We start from the raw sequence: 21,364 nt of genomic DNA, 5'->3' as shown, positions 1-21,364 counted from the left end.
CCTATAAGAAACAAGTTTGTATGACCCTGTAATCTCTTGCTGGTAGTTAAATATGGGCAAACAGCTCTTTCTCCATTAGTGACTATTCAAAAGTGAACTAAACATTAAACACTGGTAAAAAATGTATGCAAGCAACATACACTACTGTTTGAAGGTTTAAAATAATTAAGACTTTTTGAAAGGAATCTCTTATGCTCACCAAGGCTCCACTTATTTAATCAAAATACTTTTTATTTTTTATAAATTGTGAATGTTCTGATTATTTTCAATGTTGGAAACAGTTTTTGCTTCTAAATATTTCTATGAAAACCATGATACATTTTGCAGGAGTCTTTTCAGGAAAAATAAAAAAAATATAAATGTCTTTACTGTCACTTTTGATCAATTCAACGTGCATTTGATTAATAGAAGTATAGCTAATAATCAGAAGTATTTCTTGAGCACCAAATTAGCATTTTAAAATGATTTCTTTATATCTTTATATTCTTTATTTATATCTAAAACAATTTTTTTAATGAATTATTACAAACTTTTGACCTGTAGTATATCACAAAAAAAATATTAAAACAGAGATATTTTACTAGTACCCAATTATGATATTGTACACGTTGATTCAGTTGTTAACAACAATTTTAACATTTGTTAATATAGGCTAGTATTGATTTTAAAATAGAATATTGTTCATTGTTTGTTCATGATACATTAATGTTCTTTTATACAACCTGATATGTTGCAAATGTATTTGCATACTGCATGTAGAAATGAACATAATAGATGCTGCCAAAGTATTGTGCACTGGTGCTTCATGATCTCTAGCGCAATAAATAATGTTAAAAATTGAACCTTATTGTAAAGTTGTTGTTAAGTGTTTTACAGGAGTAGTGTGGAAAGTTACTTTTATTTTTACTAGACCTTACTGTGCCTTAGTAAGTACAGGGCTGAAAGTGGTGTTGGATATGGCCACAGCAGTGAGGTTACAAAGGTTTAAATGCTTTTGTGAGCAGATATCCCTTCACTGTTATTTGCTTTGACCCTTACGTGAGGCAGGTCAGAGTGGTTTCCAGCTGCCCAGCAAGATGTGTCTCTGTATGGGTCAGGACAAGCTCTATCTGCTCACCACACATTTGGAGCTCAACCTCTACTAACCTTCTTCAGCTGAGTGTTTGTGTGTATGAAGCTGGTTTCCTTGTTTTTTTGACAGCTGATGGTATTTGTGTGTTTGTGAGTTACTTGTGAGAGACTCTTTTTTTAAGCTTTCAGCCTCCAGTGTTCCAGCACAACTCTGACATTTATATTCAAAGCCAGTTACAGTTTTTTAACACAATGTTGAAATAATAGTCATAAGCACTGAGATATGACATGCATGTCACAGATCTCAATGTCAGTTATGGGTAATTCTAATAGAGATTCTCCAGTAACATTGCAGTGCATAGATAAATGAATTAAAAGGGTGGATAATTCTTCATGGTAGTGGTTCTCAACCAGAAGTACATACTTCAGCAGGTTCAAGGCAAAGAAGAAAAAACATTACTCATTTAAGCAGGAATTTACTGAAATTAAAATTATGGTAGATAAACATAATTATTATGAATGCTATGGCCAGTAACTGATAAATTGCTGATAATAAAATTTTATATTATTTTGTCTAAATAAATTCAAAACAAAACCTGATAATTTTAAAACGATACAAGTAAAATTAGGGATCACAGCATTATAAATGTTCAGTGTGAAAAATGGATATTCATTTTAGAGTATATTAAAATTATTTAAATTACTAGTGTTTTTAAAGATTAACTTAAATTAATCTTTAATTAAAGATTAAAGTTAGATGACAGCAAAAAAATGAATAAATGTTGATGCATAAATAATTATCCAATACTTTATCATAAATACTATTTATAATTAATAATATTTAATATTATAAATAATATTTATAATAAAGATAACATTTATTATATAAAAAAAACTTGGCAGGTAATCAATATGGTATTGATATATTGTGAATCCATATTTTTAAGGAGAGAAAACAATAATGGGATCAATTTTTATAAATTGGGTGACACTCTTAGGAGAATACATGTGCTAGCTGAGTTTTTCCAACTACAGTATTGTTTGTTTTTTGTTTAAGAGATACTTTAATTACATTTATGAAGAATATTTTTAATATTTAAAAAGAAACAATTCTGGTTGGTGTCAATAAAATGGCATGTGAGAATTACATATGGGGCTGTCAGGCTACATAAAATTAAAAAAGGTTAAGTTTAAAAAAGACCCAAAATGAATTCAGATCAGTGTTTAGTCAGTTCTAGACTTGTCCTTTACTCCCCTTCAGAGAGTTGGGGATGGTCAGATGGATAGAATTACTAAAACAGGATGCACAATAGCATCTCCCTCCCTCTCTCCCTCTCTCCCAACATTTCTCTTTCCATCTTTATCTCCATATTTCATTCTGTTATAACCACTCCCTTATTTAAGGAAAGCTGAAAGTGAGTGACTAATGCACAGAGACAACTGAAGTCATTTTAGGATTTACAATTATAGCAGGTTGGAGGACGAGATCTGGATATGTAAAGAACACGGAACTAGTGTCACATTAGCTGAAAAAAAAATTATGCACATCTTGTACCCAATTATTCTCTGTCTCAGGAAAAAAGCAACCAGTTAAACATTAAAATAATCATCAGTGGACACTGCAAGCACCATATCAACTTCAGCCCAGAAATCTAAGGACATGGGCCTCATTGTTCTCAAACTTCTCATGCAAAGATGAACTTTTGTTCTAACCCTATTTCTATAGTTTGATGTATCCCGATTAGGGATTATTTTAATGAGAGAGAGCGCCAGATGCCAACAGCTACTCATTTTCAAAAACAAGCCCACAGCATGTCCATAAAAGAGATATCTTAACAACAAAGCAAGAACGTGAAGCAAACTGTTCTGTTCTCGATTCAAAAAAGTAAAACACAATGAAGGGTTTTCATACATATACCAAAACTACATATATTTGTGTTTTGAACCTCTTATTTGTCAGCTCTACATGTAATTATACAGGCTGCATTTTGTCTTGTTTGCTTTGTGACAGAAATAATATTCCATAGAATATTTTATGTATTTTAGAAATAATCATCATTGTAACTATGTAATAACAAAATAATATTTTGTAGAGTCACTGAGTTATTATTTTTCTAATAATAGAAACAACTAGAAAAATGATGGCAAAATAAAATTGAAGTAAAAAAAAAAAAGAAGAAAATGTTGCCCACCAGAACCATGTAATTTTTTGCTACATGTGACTTCAGTTGGTTTTTGATACCTTAGAATACATTTTACTGTGAACCACTTATTCATGGTGCAAACATATTGATAAATCATGAATTTATTATCATTATTATTTAAGCATAATAGCATACTCTGACTATTTCTGCCATATAAAGCTATGGCTAAATGAAAGTGAAGCATTCAGCTCCAGTTTTCATGAAGTATGAGTGAAACATTGAGGGGGAAGTCAGAAAGCACTGGCTACCTTTCTGAGTTAAGAAAACGGGCGATTTTACCTGTAGGTGTTCCTAAAAAGGTTAGGTTTATAGTTGATTACAGCGCTCTCACATCTTTCTCCCAGTAGCACTGATGTGTTCAGCACTGAGTTTGATCGTCTCAAAGAGCTGTTCTGGAAAACTGATACGTTGTTCACACCATATTTACACACATACAATGTGCTTTTGGACTTAAAAACACAGTTTCTGAAGCACCACCCATTAAGTTGTCCACCCATGAAGTTGCAGCGGTCTCAACTTCATAAACACACAATGAAAATCTGTGCTCAGTGAGCAGCCTAAAGCTGTTACATTAAAACCAGTGTTGAACAAGAGGTAATAAATCACCTACTTGTGAAGATAAACACCATGTTTTTAGTGGAGTGTTAAGAAATTCCTTTGAGTAACATTTTATATTATGATTGTTCATTAATAATTTTGTCTTTATAATTATTACATACAAAATCAGTTGCCAAGCATTTAAATATGTATTTGAAAAAATGGAGATGACAAGTTTCTCAGGATGGTAACAACTTTGATCATGTAATCTTATTCCTGATTCTTTGTCTTTACACACCTTACACTGCGTTCACATGGGGGCCAAAGGGGAGACAGCCAGCGTCATTCTACCAAGCTGCTTTCATCTCTGACATCATCTCCTGCTGAATGCAGCGCTGTTGACAGGAATGCCATGGCAACCCTCCTCAAGTCCTCAGAGTGGCACATTATAGTCTAAACACTAAATATCAGGAAGAAGGGAGAAGGGTGGCAGCTCACTAGCCAAATTGGCTCCTGCTAACAACCAATGCATGATGGTGGCTGAAAAAAAAAAGTATGTCACAGATTGTGAAAGGTTTGGCTTGATAGCTTTACCTATTTCCAACTGAGAACTGGCTGAATTGATAAGCGGGGTCTTAAATGGCACAGCAAGTGACATTTATGCTCAGAAGTTGTTGCCATCTGAAACATTTCACAGTTCATGATACCTCTTCTATGTCAGAGAGGGAATGTAAAACGTGCTTAATTCAGGAAATCTACAACTCTCTACAATAGCAGAATAAATCACACAAAAGAACATGTACTCTTACTCCTTGAATGAACACCGACAGCCTCCCAAGAGTGAGCTTGGGCTTGATGGAGAACATCTAGCTTGACAAAGAAGATTGGATTCGGACCACATATTGTTCTTGGATGTTCAAAAAAACCCTAACCGCCAAGGAAAGATATAGAAAACAGTGTGATCTGGCACTTCAAATAGGCAATGTTTCAGCCAACAGCTCAAAGCATGAAAAACATGTTGCAGGGTGCAAAGATGGAGCAAGCGGGATGGGGCGATGGCTAAGAGCGGTTTTATTTTACATAAAATTTCAGATTAAATGCCTAGGGAAGTATGAAAATAAAGGGGCTGTGGTGTTCTCATTTTATTGAAGAAAATAAAGATTACGCAACCTACTCGCAATCAGAGTCTGACTTTTCGATAAAAGAGGTGACGGTAATGTGAGGGGATGCAGATCCTTCACTAATCAATTTCTATAATAGCATAATTGTAATACATAACTTATTATTTCGGTCTTAGTATTTTATAGATTGCTGTTACACATGCAGTTCTGGTACATTATGATGCAGCTGGCAACACTGAAATGGACCGTAGCAATGTAACAGCTACTGAAATACTAATTTAACTACTGCCATTTGAATTTCCTGTAGGATGATTTTTTTTAAAATCATTTGGGTTGTTTAAAATATAGGAAACTACAAACATCTAGCACCCCCTGCTGGGAAATCATGTCATTTACCAAAATTCTCTTTTTTGGCACCAATTTCTTGTTCTGTAATACATAATAATAATAATAATAATAATAATAATAATAATAATAATAATAATAATAATAATACAACAACAATAATATTCACTCCCAGTGACAAAGCTGAATTTTAAGCAACCATTACTCCACCCTTTAGTGACATAATTGAAATTAGTGAAAGGATTCTAACATGCTGATTTACTACTCAAAAAACATTTTTCTTATCATCATTGCTAAAAACAAAACTAAATTTAATGAGCAGGATGTATTATACCAATGAAAAGTGAGTTATGTTACAAAATATATATTTTTTTTTTACTTTCTATTCATCAAAGAATCGTGAAAAAAAAAAAGATCATGGTTTCCACAAAAATATGAAGTTTTCAATTACTGAACTGAATGCTTCAACTGTTTTCGATTTTGAAAAAATGTTTCTCAAGCAGCAAGTCAGCATATTAAAATCATTTCTAAAGGGTCATGTGCACTGGAGATTGGAGTAATGGCTGCTGAAAATTTGCTTTGCCATCACACGAATAAATTACATTTTAAAATATGTTAAAATGGAAAGCAGTTATTATGAATTGTAAGGAAATTTCACAATATAACTTTCACTGTAGTTTTGATCAAATAAATGCAGTCTTCCTGAGCAAAAGAAACTTCTTTCAAAAACATTAATTATCCAAAACTTTTGACTCCCAGAGTATAATTGAGAATGTGAAACATAATGGATAATTCTTAATGCAATAAAATGCTGTCTATCAACATATTTCCTGTTTTCTGGCAATAACATAACTTGTTAGAAATTGGTTTCTTTCCCATCAGGATATTTCTATCAGACTAACTAACTGGGTAGCCATTTAGCTGGAGCTGTGTGAAGTTGTTGGAGTGCTAAAGAACACCCTCATCCTCCTGAGGCACAGGCAAAAACTCTTGATACTGGTTCGAGTGCAGAAGGATTGAGTGGTTGAGTCATCTGATGCTTCTATGATCCAGGGTAACACTATGAGGAAAAGGATAAACAGTATCCTACTGAGGGATGCTCAAATATATTTTCCCCGGGTTCTCTTATATAAAAGCACTGATCTACAAAATGACAGCATGAAAGGACAGTTTTTGTGAAAAAGGATTTCTAAAGAGAGGCCAACTCAGTTGTTTCCACAGCAACAGGAGACTGCACAAACAGTTTTGCGGTCCTCCTTCATTACTCAGCTGCACATGGCAGGAAAATACTACAGATGATAATAGAGAATGCAAACCGGAAATTGTTTTATATTAATGATACTAGTAGATGTGTTTTGATTTGACTCACCCTTGGTCTAAGATTTTCAAAATAATCACCTTTGGCTCATATGTGACTGTGAGAGAATGAGAAAAATCAAAAAGCAAATTGTGTTATAAACACAGACATGCAAGTGAAGGGTTGATATTTAGTTTACCAGTGCCTGTAAAATAAAGTAAAATAAAGAAAAATGAAGCCCAAGACAAAGACAGCAATTTGCAAACATCTTTTATTAAAGAATAGAAAAACCAACTATCACCAGAGGGTGAGTGTTTAAACAGTTCCACATTAACTTTTCAAATTTTTTTTTTTTTAATTACCACCTGTAACACATAATCCAGCAATATATAAATATGTACAGTCAATCTTGCATATTCTAATCAAATCAGAATGATACAAATACCTGTTGTGAAAAAGAAAGGATGGCTGACACATGAAGTAGCTCCTACAGACCAGTTATAACATAAATAAATCTGATTGTCAGCTTCCCTGAAATTTTATGATTCTTGATACAATATACAATCAAAACTTGAGGAAACGGATGCCATGTCGGCTATTAAACGCATTTGTTTTGTAACTGCAAACAGCTTATGAAAAAATTAACTAGTAAACTTTTAACTGAGGGATGATTCATGTCCATTCAATGCAAGCAGTCAATGGAACTGCTTATCAATTAAAGTGAAACGGTTTTTCTCAGAAACAACATCATGCTGGATTACTGAAAGGAGTTTTCCTAGAAAGCAGCACAAGCCTTTGGAAAGCTTTCAGGTCTTTCTTGTTCAGTTAAGACTGTGGGCAAAATAATTGTTTATTTAGAGTAACAAACTGGAAGTCAAAGGTTCCTAAGCAGCAGAGATCTGAGGGACGAAGCAACTATATACAATTAGTTCAGGTTTTCTGGAGTCAATCAATAAGGACAAATAGCCCTGTAACAGAGCAGTCTACCTGCAAGTTAGACTACATGCTCCATTAGTTAGGGTTAAACTAAGGAATATGCAGTTTAGCTCAACTTTGGGATCATCACATTATGTCATCCAAATCAACCTGAGCCATATATGCATCCAGCTCTGCGTCCAGATGGCTCTTGGACATGGACATGTAGTCATCCAGTTGTTCATCCAACTGCTCTCGAGAAGGAATGTGGTGGCTGTCGAATCTGGCCCGGCTGCACCCTGAATACGCCCTACTGACAGACATCAAACATCCACCACCTGTGCAGATAAAACTAGAGTTATTTTATAGCTAAAACCGAGAGAAGGTTATCAATGAAAGCATTTGCATGTACTGCATCTAATCGTATCACTTCAGTGAGGGGAAAAATATGCATGATTTTCCTACAATATGAAAAATGTATTTTTGAGAGAAACGTCTGCCATCTGGCAGCTTTTTAGTGCTCAGAGCTGTTGAGCACAGCAAAAAATATTAATCAAGAAATCAATTTATTTGCACCATTTGAAAAGAAATGGAACAGAGACCATTTGTTTAAAGTGTTTCCATAACCAGGTAAATTACTGCAATCTTTTCTGATGCTCACTGAATGCAATGAACATCCAAAAAGCAAATGGAAGTACATTCATACATGTAATCGAATACGTAGGCAATTCTAAAGCTATCTGGCATATATTTTAGTGAATGTTGCTGGCTTTTTCATTTCAGAATATTTCATCTGACATCATTATCAGAGTAATTCACTGAATAAACCAGTGTATTATTAGTACATAAAAGATTCATCAAAAAGAAACTAAAATTCAAAGGGGTTAGATCATAAGGAATCAAATTGACCTTAACCTTTTGAACTTTGTTTTTAATCACTGTACTAATATAGCACAATGTAACTTTTAGAACTTTTTTTTTTTGGCCATAATGCCACACATATTCATCCCAAATATTAACATTGACTACCCAGATTTACACATCAACAACACTTAATCAGCTGATCAGAAACCTGGCCTTCCCAGTTATAAAACAGTTAAATGTGCTGGATAAACTACTATTTAAACAACAGAACAGAAGAACTAGTAAGTTTGCCAAACCTTGTGCTGTTTCTGGATGCGGCACCTGTCGCTCTGCATTTCCTTCTGAAGAATCCAAACATTAGAAAAAAAGTTGCTGAAGTTCATTTTTAACAAATTCCCTAATCATTTCAGTCTCAAAAATAACAATTTTCAAGTGTTTCACTTGAACACTTAAGACCAAATACAGGAAATATGTCATGTAAGTAAACAAGTGGTCAAGTGCAAAGACCGTTAAGTGTGGTTATTGGGATAGGTATTATAGACCTCCATGTTCTCACCTGTCTTTTTAATGGCTCCTCCCCCTCTGCTTCCCATTGGTGCAGGCCAAATCACATTTCCTCCACGCTGTTGCTGGCCCCACCCTTTCTGAACACCTAGTGAGGAGACTACCCCTCGCAGACTACTTATGCCTGTACACGAAACTCACATACATGCATGTACATGCGATTTAATGTAATGATGATGTTAATCTCATCTACTCTCTCACTCACTTCTCCTTGTGTAAAATCCTTTGACCAATCCTGTTCTGCCGCCTCCGCCACCTCCTCCTCTCATTTGCCCCCGCAATCCCATCATGCCCCCTCTCAGATGGCCAAGTCTCGCCTTCATGCTCACTTTGCACAGTTGATTATTTATATTCTGCAGAGAGGAAGAGTCACAGAAACTATTTAGTCTACTATCAGAGAACATCGGCTCTGATTGTTTTGTATTATGATAAACAGAATGTGCCTGACAGATGTGTTATTTAGGGCGGCCAGCACAGAAGGTTTGTTGGCCATCTCCAGAGCCAGGCGCTGGTTCTTCAGCGAGGCTGCAGTCTGCTGGTTCACTGCGGCTGTGATGTCCATCACACCTGCTGGCTGATGCTCCAGCAAACTGGTGAAGCTTCAGGGAGGAGAACAAGATGACAGAGATGTAAAGTACACCACAATATCGCAGTGGTTGCACTGTAAACAAATGTTTAGACAATAGTAGGACTGGGAGACTAATTCTCACCGGTCATGCAGAGAGACTGTGCATGTGCTGTTCAGAATGATCTTTTGGGGATCCAAAGGATTCATTTTCACATCCAGACTTTCAGTCAAACAAATTCTAAAATTATAGAATGAGAAGTCAAATTAGTGTTGACATCTAACTTTACCCAACACAGTCCTTTCTAAGTGTCCATCTGGGTCTGGGCTAGTTCAGCACTCACGAAACAAAACTTAGCAAACATTTGGACGTGCTGACTTTAACAGAAATATCGCATATTTTAATATTTAAGCTATAAACATTAAAATCGCGTTTATTGATTTACCACCATTAAAGTTAGCATCAACACACGTGCACAGAACAACGTTACTAAAGCAGTTTTAGTCGGATGTTTTCTGCCAGGTGTGCGGTGTTTGGGACAGTCACAATGATTCACCCACGCTGCTGTGGTTCGGCTCAATGTTTACCGCCCTCTACCGGACATAGTAACACATGGACACTACAATCTGTCTTTTTTTTTTTTTTTTTTTTTTTTATTAAAATATGATCTGGAAGATATTTATTTTTATATAACGTCTGTGTATAATTAGCTCTTTTCTTATAAGTAAAGAGCGATATACTATTCATTTCCCCCACTCTACCCTACTATTGATTTTCTAGAGAAAACTGCGTATGTGATGTTTTCCAGTCAGAAATTCTTAGTGTAGCAGTATTGAGCTATATGAAATAAAGCCGCATGTGAAAAATAGGCTGTGCAAAAGTTTGGGCACCCTTTCAATTGTGTTGATTTTAATACCTGTGGCCACTTATTGCTTACAATTATTGATTACAACACAATATTGATTTGATTGGCTCAGTGACCCTTAACTCAGGTGCAACCCATCATGGGTTAAGGTAGATAATTGCTAGTTGTGCTTCTTCTTGATTCTCTAATGGAAAGTAGCAACATGCAAACCTCAAAAGAACTGCATAATGACCTTAAAACTAGGATAATTTGTCAATATGAATTAGGAGAAGGATACACTTTTTTTTTTTTTTACAAAGGCTTAAGGTCTCTGCCTCCACAGTCAGAAATATAGTTAGAAAATGGAAGGCCACAGGAACAGCCATTGTCAAGGAAAGATGTGGTAGGCTGAGAAAAATATCTGAAATGAGAAGAATGGTTAGAATGGTCATATATAAACTACAGACCACCTCTAAAGATCTCCAAAAACTGAGAGTCATTGTACATCGTTCCACAGTCCAGTGCATTTTGCACAAAAAACAGCTCAATGAAAGGGTAATGCAGAAAAAGACTTTTCTGCATACTGCTAACAAGCAGAGTTTTCTTCTTGGAAGAAAAGAAGGACCTGCTCCCTGTTAAATTTGGTGGAGGGTCCATCATGCTATGGGGCTGTGTGGCAGGCACAGGTAGGCTACTGGAAACCTTGTCAGAGTTGAGGGTCACATGGATTCCACCCAGTATCAGCAGATTTTTAAGATGTTCAAGAATCTGTCAAGAGCTTGAAGTTATGCCGGGGTTGGTTGATTCAGCAGGACAATGACCCAAAGCATTGCACCAAATCTACCAATGAATTCATGCACAGACACAGATACAATGTTCTACAATGGCCATCCAAGTCTTTAATATCATCAAAAATCTATGGATTGATTTGAAGCCGGCTGTCCATGCTCGACAGACATTTTGCATGGAAGAATGGTAAAAATACCTGCAGTCAACAGTATTCAGAGTCTTATCAGTGGCTAGAACTATTTTAGCAAAAGGTGGCTCTACTAAATACTGGGGTGCCCAAATTTTTGGAATTGTCAATTTTTATTCACATTGCATTGCTTCTGTTGACTCAAATATTTCAGAACTGAATATTAAATGATAAATTGAAATGAGACTGTATCCATAAGGTATAAATTATATCCAAAAGAAGTTGCTCCTTCGAAAGCCTAGCAGATTATAAATTAAAATTATGATTATCCTTTTGCATAGTATTGCATTTATTTATTTATTGGCGTGTTTTAGCTATATTGCATTCCATTACATAACTGTGGCCGTTGCCATTTGTCTCAGTTTCAGATTTCAGCTTTACTGTGCCTAATGTGTTTGACAAATAACTCCGCATTTGTGTCGACAGGGGAGTTACCTTCTCTCTCTCTCTCTCTCTCTCTCTCTGGATAAACGTGCACGTACAGCGAGCGAGTCAGACGTGCGCAGACATACACAGAAGAGTAAGCACATGTGACACCTAAGTGCATTGTAAGTAGTTCTTTGACTTACACGAATTTGCTGTTTGTGTTTTATGTATTTCGTAATTAATAGTTGTGTCAGTAACTATATGCGGTCTCAGAGTAAAACGAATAGTACGTGTCTGAGTCAGGAAGTAACTGTTCGGAATTCCCAGTTAAGTTAGGAGCGAAGGACACGTCTTTTGTGGAATATCACATCAATTTATTTGTTTAGTAACAAATATAGTTACTTTGAATTAGATTCTGTATTTTCATATTAAAACGTCGGTCTGTTTTTGTGCAACTGGCTATTAAGTTGCTTGAAATTAAATCCCAGAGTCTCCATTTCACCTGTGCAGCAGTGCCAGTCTGAATACCCAGTTCTGAGACATGTTGGTTACATTCTTGTCTTGTATTTGTATAATTTTTCAATATTGCTTTGAAAACTATGTGGTGGCCCCAAAAGTTTTTGAACACTTATCACACATGAAATGTTTGAAAAGTTTGACAATCAACTCTTTTTTGTGAAATGTTTTGGATGAAAACTGTGTGCTTGTGCTTTCGTCCTTTCTTTCAAATAATTACCACATGATTTTGTTTTTATATCCATATGACAGTGCATTCATACATGTGTCCAGGCCACATTCATATACCATTATTTTTCTCTCTCCTTCTCTTCTAAAATAGTGGGAGCAGAATGTCTGTGAATGCGCCCAGCAGCAGTGATGCATGTTTAAGCATCGTTCATAGCCTGATGTGCCACCGCCAGGGGGGAGAGAATGAGAGCTTCGCCAAACGTGCCATAGAAAGCCTGGTAAAGAAACTCAAAGAGAAAAGAGATGAGCTCGACTCCCTCATCACCGCTATCACCACAAATGGAGTCCATCCAAGCAAGTGTGTCACCATACAAAGAACACTGGATGGACGTTTGCAGGTCAGAGCACTACCGGCCCACATCATCTGTTTTTGACACACATTTATCACACTTATTAAAAATCAAGACAACGTGTGATCTGAAGTAAAAGTTCACAGTATGTAAGACCATGCTAAGCAAGCATCTACCCTGCTGAAATCTAGCTAGCTTTGTTGATTCAGCTGGTATGATGCTGGGCATCCAACATATCCATGCAAAACTTGCTGCTAACACTGTTCAACCAACTGGTTAGTGACTTCTGATGAAGCTGGTTGACTAAGCAAGCAAGTTAAACTAGTTAAAAAGCCTGGTACCAGCATCCAAAACACAACATATATGAGCCAGTGTTGTTATTTTTAACTAAAACTATTTAAAAAATTGGTAATTTAACTAACGATTAAATAAAAATATTAAATCTTTAAAAATTAAGTTTTTATTTTTTACCTCGACCACTAACTGAATAAGTTAGAGTAACAGTGTGGAGTTAGAGCAGTGGGTTGAAATACTAAAATTATTCAAACTAAAACTGAAATAAAATGAAAGCTATATAGATAGACAAAAGCATGCAACACGATTACTAAAACTGAAACTAAAATTAAAATGAAAGCTTTAAAAATAAAAGCCACTATAGTTGTATATAAATGATACAAAAATAACACTGAAACTTGCATGCATGTTTTTTTTTTTTTTTTGCAGGGTAATATATTGCATACCAGGCTGTTGGTATCATCTTACACAAAAACAGGCTGTTATTATGGAAAAGCTCAATCATTTTTCAGTGTTAATTTTTTCTCTGCAAGTGACTGACATAGTGTAAACAGGGTATGTGGCCAGTTCTCCACTTCAAATGAAATAAACATAAATGATATCAAATAAAGCTCCAGCATGTCAGCATTAATTGCATGTCAAAATGCAGAAAAAGACAGCACATTTTTCCTAGAGGTTCCAGGCCGCTTCCATGACAGTCATGACTGTGCTTGTCATCTACATTTATAGTGAATTTTCAAGAACATAATTAACTGAAATAGATTCATTTAAAGAGCGAGTTAACCCAAAAAGCATGCATAAATGCTTTTACTGACAAAAAAAATAGTCACATCATATCGTAATGGTTTCTAATACAGTGTGACATTTTGTTATGTGATCAGTTTTCACATTTAAGAGCAAATGTCTGGCAGACTTTCACCTCTAAAGTGGTTTATAACCATCAGAGAAGGAGAATCGAGGTATGAGTGATGTTAACATGGAAATCTTCTCTCCCAAAAATAGTCATTTCATGATTTCAGAGAGAAGAGAGGCCCGTGGAGAGTGAGACTGAGTTTTCCCTTCCCCCAGCTGTAGACATAGAGAGAGGCGGGTGGAGGGCGAGGAAGGGTTGTTTTGTCTGAAACACAGGAAAGGGGCAGGGCCAAGCTTAAGCCTGTCTGTCTCGCAGTCTGTGTATGTGGGAGAAAGACAACTGTGTCAGTATTTGAAGCATGAGTGCAATGTGTTCAAGTAGGACATTTATGCAACAAGTTGTAAAAGTATGTGTGCATCAGTATGGATTTGAGCTGAACTCTGTTTGTTAGTGGAGAAATGCGATGTTTATGAAAATGAGAGCGTTCTGAGAGTTTAATATGGTTCTCTGTCTCTGTGAGAGTGTGTAAAATGTAATGGGTTTGGCAGTGGACCAGTTCTGTCTCTGTCTGTGCGCCGACTGTCTCTGCTTTGACTCGCTCAGGAAGGTCAGTCTCCTGGCTGGAGAATTTTAAGTCATTCCAATAGCAAATGAGGTCACAGTATGTTGCCACTCACGCATGATTTAGAGAAGATGGTCTAACAGAAGAGTCAAATGTTTCTTCGTACATTTTATCTTCTGTGTTCCTTCGTCTCCTTTCGGTCCATCCATCCATAAAAGTTTGACTATTCTCTACTCTTGTCTAGTTAATGTTTAATATGGATTCAGTGTGAAGCAGTTACAAGTTCCTAGAATCTTAGAATCAAAATTTATATCTAGCTAAATTATCTAAAAAATTTTATTTAAAATATTTAATACGATACTAATATGATGTAAACTAAACTTGAAAACATTTTCTTTAAAATGAAATCTAACTGAAAAAAAAATCAGTACAAAAATAGACCACCAGTTTGGGGGCAGTAAGATTTTAATACAGTTAGAAATAATACTTTTATTCAGAAAGGATGCATTAAATTGACCAAAATTGACTAAGGAAAAACACTTACATTTTTACATTTCAGAACTTTCTGTTTATCAAAGAATCATGAAAATACATCAATTTCAATATTGATAAATGTTTCTTGAGCACCAAATCAGCACATTAGATTGGTTCATGAAGGATCATGTGACGCTGAGGACTGGAGTAATGATGCTAAAATTATTTTATTTTTTAAAAGCTTTAACATCACGGGAATATATTACAAAAAAAAATAAATAAATAAAGTTAAGTTATTTTAAATTGTAATAATATCTCTCAGTATCTTATCTTGTATGAGACTTCTTCCAACTCACTCCAAACTTTTGAACAGTAGAGGTATATAAAGAACATTTTAGCTAATTCATTTGACATTATGAAAATAATTTATGACATTTATAGTAATTATTATTTTGAGTTCTAATTTTCACATTCATTTTATACTTCAGGTCTATTAAGCATATGAGAGACTGTGACTGTCACATTTTCCAATTGTGTTTTACATCACATTACAGCATCAGTCTACTATTTCATTTGGCAAAAAGTGTAACAAGCTAATCTATTTCTAAGCCATTAGTTATGTCTTTCTCGTGAGCCAAAATCATCAAATTCATTTTTCTCTCAAGAGAAGAATTAGTTCTTTGGAACAGTGTTAGGACTTGGGACAGGGTGGAGAATGAATATGATACTGAGGATAAGCGATTACCAGTGCATGCACTCCAAAAAATTATTACTAATAATAACACTAAATAGATATAAGAAGATCATAAATGATCAACCAAAATTTCAACAGAATATAGAGAAGTCAGTAGGTAGAAAATCAGCAGGTCTTTGTTTATGTGAGAAAACATGCAAGCCTCAGTCAACAACCCCATAAAGCTGTGTTTTATTTTTTTTTTCTTGTGTTTTATTTATTTTCTTACTTTCTTTTTTATGTTGACATCAAGTGTTATTGCTCTTCAGGTGGCTGGGCGGAAGGGTTTCCCTCATGTCATATACGCTCGTCTGTGGCGATGGCCGGACCTTCACAAGAATGAACTCAAGCATGTCAAGTTCTGCCAGTATGCATTCGATCTGAAGTACGATAATGTGTGTGTCAACCCTTACCACTATGAGCGCGTGGTGTCCCCTGGGATTGGTGCGTTACTTAAAAACACAAACTATGAAACTAGCAAAACTTTTTTTCATCACTTTTATAATTTTAGCAAGAAAATATTTTGATTTAAAATAGGCAATGAAAGTGTGCAATGAATATTTGACTCTGTTTTATTTTTTTCTCAGTGGGATTCAGTTTGCCAAACACAGGTGAGTGAAGCTCTGAATAAATAGTGGAGGACATTAGCATGTGTATTTCTTCTCAAGAATGTCTCAAGCATTTATCCGGGCTAATTGCTGATGGCCCTGATCGCTACGCTGCTGGCAGCCAGCCTTTAATCAGACAGAGACTGCCATAAAATGTGTCGGATCGAGACATGCGAGCACTCGCCTTGCAGTGAAAGAGACAAACAAGGAACAGGAGTTTGGATAGGAGCTCAGAGATGTTTTGACACTCGCTCTCATCCCTCAGGCAGGCTGATAAAAGAAGAGCACATACATGACTGCATCCAGATGGAGGGTCTGTCAAGTATGACCTTACAGCAAGACCATCATCCTCCAGATCACTACAGCCCACAGCCGCTGAGACTGATGTCCCCAGAGCCACCCCAGCGGACCACTTCCTCAGTCACTCTCTACCCCAGTCTGCCCCTCTCTCCACCCTGTAAGTACAGCACAGTATGGACAAAGTAAACCAGTGTTGGCAGTATTAACATAAAAAAATGTATGTAATAAATGTATTACATATATCTCATAATGAAATTGGATGATTCTAACAAGAAATCATGTAATTGCATTGTGGGACATTTAATTTTTTTTCCTTATTTTTTGTATTTATTTGTTTCTTTTTATTTTTTTGATTCAATTTATTTTATTTATTATTTTGATGAATTGATTGACTGATTATAATTGGTGTGTGCATAACTACCAGTGTTATTAGCAATGGAAAAACAAACTTTAACTTGACTTGCTGTCTTCAAAAACAATGTTTTTAGAATAATGATATTGACACATCATTGATCTCATCCTCTCTCTAACTCTTTCTAAAGCAAGTGCAAACCGGTTGTCAATGCAGGCAGAACGCCCTGAGGGACTGTTGCAGATCGCCTCACCAGCGGGACGGGCCTTGACCTCTGGCTCTCCACCTTCCACCCCAACACACAGTCACGCACCCACACATAGCCAGCCTTCGTCCCAGCAACCCTCTGTCAGCCAGAGTGAATATAGCACCTCCAAGCACACACAGACACCGGGATCTTACCACAGTGAGTTCTTTTGATAAATCACATGGGTTCATATGTTCACTATTGACAGTTTAGAAATTTGTAAGGCATCTATATGACATAATCAGTGAAAGACTGATATATGAAAACAATGTAAAGTCATTAAGTGTGTTTATTTTTAAACTTCTCAGCAACAACCTGGACCGGGAACAGCACAGCCTCCTATTCTCCTTCTGGACCACAGCAGAATGGGCGGAGTCATCAACAAGCCCCTCCCCCTCATACCAGCCACTTCTGTATGAACATTTACATGTCATGGTTTTTTGTTAAATATATATAATGATCATTGTAAAATAATTTAATAATCTCATATAATAAATAAAACACATAAATGCATAATATTTGTATATTCTACTGTTCAAAAGTGTGGGGTCATTACGATTTTTAAAATGTTTTTTTGAAAGAAATATCTTATGTTAACGAAGGCTGCAGTTTTTTTTTTTAATGCAAAAAAACAATATTACGAGATGTATACAATTTATATACAATTTATTGTAACTGTTTTCTATTTTAATAGTCTATTTTAAAATGTAATTTATTCATGTGATGGCAAAGCTGACACCAAATTTTTAACAGTAGTGTATATAAAAGATTATATATAAATACATGTATCATGAAATGTAATACATTTTGTAATTATGTAGATTTTTCTCATAATAATTATATACAGTGATGGCCCAAGTAATGATATAACTATTATATTTATAATTCTCACTATCATTGAATCATCATAGAGTTTTTAATTGTGTTAATGTTATTTTTTACTGTTATCAGGGTCTCAGCATCATACACCAGCCTCATACCCTCAACAAGTCTCCAACCATCCAGGTACTACACGCACATATACTGTACATCTATGTAAACCACACTCTTTATTAAACCCGTGTCATTTGTTTGTGTACTACAGGCCCAGAGTTCTGGTGCTCAATCTCCTACTTCGAGATGGACGTGCAGGTCGGGGAGATGTTTAAGGTTCTAGCCAATTGTCCTGTGGTGACCGTGGATGGATATGTGGACCCTTCGGGTGGGGACCGCTTTTGTTTGGGTCAGCTTAGCAATGTTCACCGAACTGATGCCAGCGAGAGGGCACGGTCAGTTTGCATTCAACATGATTATACACATTCATTCATCGCCGGAGATTCAAGTTTTTGAACACCTGACATCTACCCAACAGGCTTCACATTGGTAAAGGTGTTCAGCTGGAATGCCGTGGGGAGGGGGATGTGTGGATGCGTTGCCTTAGTGACCATGCTGTATTCGTGCAAAGTTACTACTTGGACAGAGAAGCAGGGAGAGCGCCAGGGGACGCCGTTCACAAGATCTACCCAGGAGCCCTCATTAAGGTGCACCTTTAATGACATCACTCCTTAGCACTGCTTTCTTCTTTGCAATTAAACCATACCAGACATCAAAACCAGAAGGGCAACCACATTGTGTCAATGCATTATAGACAATATATGCATTATAAATGTTTATTTTCAGGAAAAAAAGCACACATAAGTTAACTTAAGCGTAAAGTTTTGGACAAAGACTGAAATATTTGGATCAGTTTGTCCTGCTGGTGAAATAATCCAATTTTATTACTCCAGGTGTTTGATCTTCGTCAGTGTCACAGGCAGATGCAGCAGCAAGCGGCGACTGCACAGGCAGCTGCGGCTGCGCAGGCTGCAGCAGTGGCTGGGAACATCCCGGGGCCTGGCAGTGTTGGAGGAATCGCTCCAGCCATCAGTGAGTTGCTGGTCCCAAAAACATTCATTTTTCAGTTAAATATGATCAAAAACATTTTTTTTTGTAATGTACCAAGCTGGAAGGTACAATTTATAACTGAGAATTACTTCATATGTCAGCAAAATTAGCACTATAATGGAAATATTCCCAAAAGAATCTGAATCAAATCATGAGCTAGCAAATCAGAATCCAGCCCTAGTCTTGAAATAATGCGTTTTTAAAAACGTACTTGCTTCCTGTAATACACACTCTTCCTTATACATTTTCACAGGTCTGTCAGCAGCAGCTGGGATAGGAGTTGATGACCTGCGGCGCTTGTGTATCCTGCGGCTGAGTTTCGTAAAGGGCTGGGGACCTGACTACCCTCGACAGACCATCAAACAGACACCGTGCTGGGTGGAAGTTCATCTACACCGTGCCCTGCAGCTGCTAGACGAGGTCCTGCACACCATGCCCCTCGCTGACCCCGGACCTGCCAACTGACCCACAGACTGCAAAATATACAAGCCCTGTCACAAAAACAATGAGGATGACAGGCTGGGAGAAAGAGAGACACACACACTATGCAGGCAAACGGTGACTCATAGTACCACATACACACATAAGCCTTCACACACACAGTCTTTCCACAGCCTTGGCCTTCACTGTGCCTTTGAACTGACCAGTGTTTAGTCCACTCTTGGGTGCTGTTGACTTGGTTGTCATGGTAACATAGACCAAAGGGCCCTACTGATGAGTTCACACTAATGGAGGTCCAAAAGAGGCGAAAGTATGTTGGTTAAGAGGGAGAGGAAGATCCATATAGTATGATAACACAGTTAATATGCTTAATCCACAGAGACCCAAGCATTGATATTAATTATATATATTTTTTCAACCTTAAGCATGTCTTTAGGAAGCTATAGGTTATAAATACCATTTAATTTAGGAAAAAAAGTTACATTGGGGTATAATATAAAACAAAATTGGAATGCTGGGCATTTAGCCTGGCAAAATTGCACTACTATTTTTCAAAACGCATAGTGAAAGTTTTGAACTGACAACAATTCAGCACACAAATGTTTTTGGAAAATAATGTATTTAAACCAGTAAGGTTGAGAAGTTAAAGATTTTTTACTGTAATATTAACATCAAAGTGTGCAGTAAATTTATGGCAGTTTAATATAATTTAATATATTTTTTCTTTTCTTTTTTCCATTTTGTGAAAATTGGGTATCATTTAATTGCTTTATATAAACATTGCAGTTCTGCTCGGTCTCTGAGGGTTAAAGCTCTGACTCAATCTGATTTCTCATAGTTCCTTAAGTGGCAGCTTATCCAAGTGCTGAGTGCAGACAGGACGTCCAGGAACAAATGCATTTAAAACCAGCTAACAGAGAGGATAGAAAATATGCTGGTTCTACAAGCCAGTATATTTTATCTGACAAAACTTGAAACGAGACCAAAGACTCAAGTGAGATCAAAGAATCTGCAGTTTTAATTACAATCGACTTGTGAATACCATAATAGTTTATAATTCAGTGACACAGAGATAAACATTTAGGGAGATTTTTGCCTGCTAGGCTATACATGAGGGATATTGAACAGTCCGTGCTGAGCTATGTGCCAAAACAGTCTTGAAACTTCCATTCATGTTGAAACCTTAAGCCATGACACTGAGACAGAAGTGAGGACAGCTAGTGGTTATTTCAAGTATTGCATTCACTCATACACAGCCTTGCATTTTAGACATGGGTTACCTGACTTCTGTTTAAGCTTTATATATTACGAATTATATTTAATTCAAGGATTCTTTGAGAGGATGTGCTATATTGTGAATATATTCATGACAAAAGGGAATTGTTAGGCATGATGCCTCCAAGAGATGGGTTTCCAAAATTATTTTCCACTGTGCCTATTCAGAATACAACAAGCACTCGAGTGCCTTATTGCTTCCATACAACAGTCACTACAAAATAAAAAATATTAATGTCCTAAATTCATTAAGCATTCATCTGCTAAAAGATAAACTTGGCATAACACAACAATCATTGGGAAAAACTTTTCTTGGTACTTACAGCACCCCTCTGGTCTCATGGGTTGCATAGTTCATAATCAAAGATGTCAGGAATTGACCGGAAATATTTACTTGAAGTACCCTCTGAGATTGTAGGTTAATATTTAATTATTTAGAACACATTTGCATCTTCACAGTTTTCTGTTAACAGTTAATGGTCACGACATGCAAGTAAACAAATAAAATATCTAACCCTTTTAGTAAGTTATCTGGATTGTTTTGATTTTTAAATCATTTTAATTTTCACATTTTAGGATTTAATTAATAAGCTTT

The 21,364-nt window shown here is 36.2% G+C and overlaps 2 protein-coding genes across 3 annotated transcripts; one reads left to right on the top strand and one right to left on the bottom strand.

The window, feature by feature from the left end:
- Nucleotides 1-6,883: 6,883 nt before the first annotated feature.
- Nucleotides 6,884-10,078, bottom strand: chtopb (chromatin target of PRMT1b). 2 transcript variants are annotated; one of them, XM_042772639.1, is made up of 7 exons: nt 9,930-10,078; nt 9,629-9,724; nt 9,367-9,517; nt 9,124-9,271; nt 8,911-9,042; nt 8,651-8,695; nt 6,884-7,828 (listed from the first exon to the last, which is right to left on the bottom strand). In XM_042772639.1, the coding sequence occupies exons 2-7, from the start codon at nt 9,691-9,693 to the stop codon at nt 7,638-7,640; spliced, it is 732 nt and encodes a 243-aa protein (XP_042628573.1). In that variant the 5' UTR covers nt 9,694-9,724; nt 9,930-10,078; the 3' UTR covers nt 6,884-7,637. The 2 variants fall into 2 exon arrangements, with proteins under 2 accessions (XP_042628573.1, XP_042628574.1); XM_042772640.1 differs by having other exon boundaries at nt 9,975-10,076.
- A 1,680-nt stretch (nt 10,079-11,758) lies between these two features.
- Nucleotides 11,759-21,291, top strand: LOC109066417 (mothers against decapentaplegic homolog 4). The gene is made up of 12 exons (XM_042772638.1): nt 11,759-11,852; nt 12,509-12,755; nt 15,893-16,067; nt 16,211-16,234; nt 16,497-16,688; nt 17,074-17,289; nt 17,439-17,543; nt 18,082-18,135; nt 18,215-18,398; nt 18,482-18,650; nt 18,897-19,035; nt 19,307-21,291. Exons 2-12 carry the CDS (start codon nt 12,519-12,521, stop codon nt 19,516-19,518), a joined length of 1,707 nt encoding a protein of 568 aa, XP_042628572.1. The 5' UTR covers nt 11,759-11,852; nt 12,509-12,518; the 3' UTR covers nt 19,519-21,291.
- Nucleotides 21,292-21,364: the final 73 nt, after the last annotated feature.

This window comes from Cyprinus carpio, chromosome A16, assembly GCF_018340385.1.
Source record: "Cyprinus carpio isolate SPL01 chromosome A16, ASM1834038v1, whole genome shotgun sequence".
NCBI lineage: Eukaryota > Metazoa > Chordata > Actinopteri > Cypriniformes > Cyprinidae > Cyprinus > Cyprinus carpio.
Note: the sequence above shows the minus strand (reverse complement) of the source record. Positions and strands in the feature narration are given on the sequence as shown.

What these genes read in the sequence shown, in the direction of transcription:
- chtopb (XM_042772639.1), bottom strand. Translation starts at nt 9,693, where the DNA reads ATGAATCCTTTGGATCCCCAAAAGATCATTCTGAACAGCACATGCACA. An exon ending in CCGCCCTAAATAACACATCT is followed by an intron (nt 9,272 to 9,366) that starts GTCAGGCACATT and finishes TCCTCTCTGCAG; the next exon opens with AATATAAATAATCAACTGTG. An exon ending in GCATCCAGAAACAGCACAAG is followed by an intron (nt 7,829 to 8,650) that starts GTTTGGCAAACT and finishes TTATCTGCACAG; the next exon opens with GTGGTGGATGTTTGATGTCT.
- LOC109066417 (XM_042772638.1), top strand. Translation starts at nt 12,519, where the DNA reads ATGTCTGTGAATGCGCCCAGCAGCAGTGATGCATGTTTAAGCATCGTT. An exon ending in CACTGGATGGACGTTTGCAG is followed by an intron (nt 12,756 to 15,892) that starts GTCAGAGCACTA and finishes ATTGCTCTTCAG; the next exon opens with GTGGCTGGGCGGAAGGGTTT. An exon ending in GATGCCAGCGAGAGGGCACG is followed by an intron (nt 18,399 to 18,481) that starts GTCAGTTTGCAT and finishes TCTACCCAACAG; the next exon opens with GCTTCACATTGGTAAAGGTG.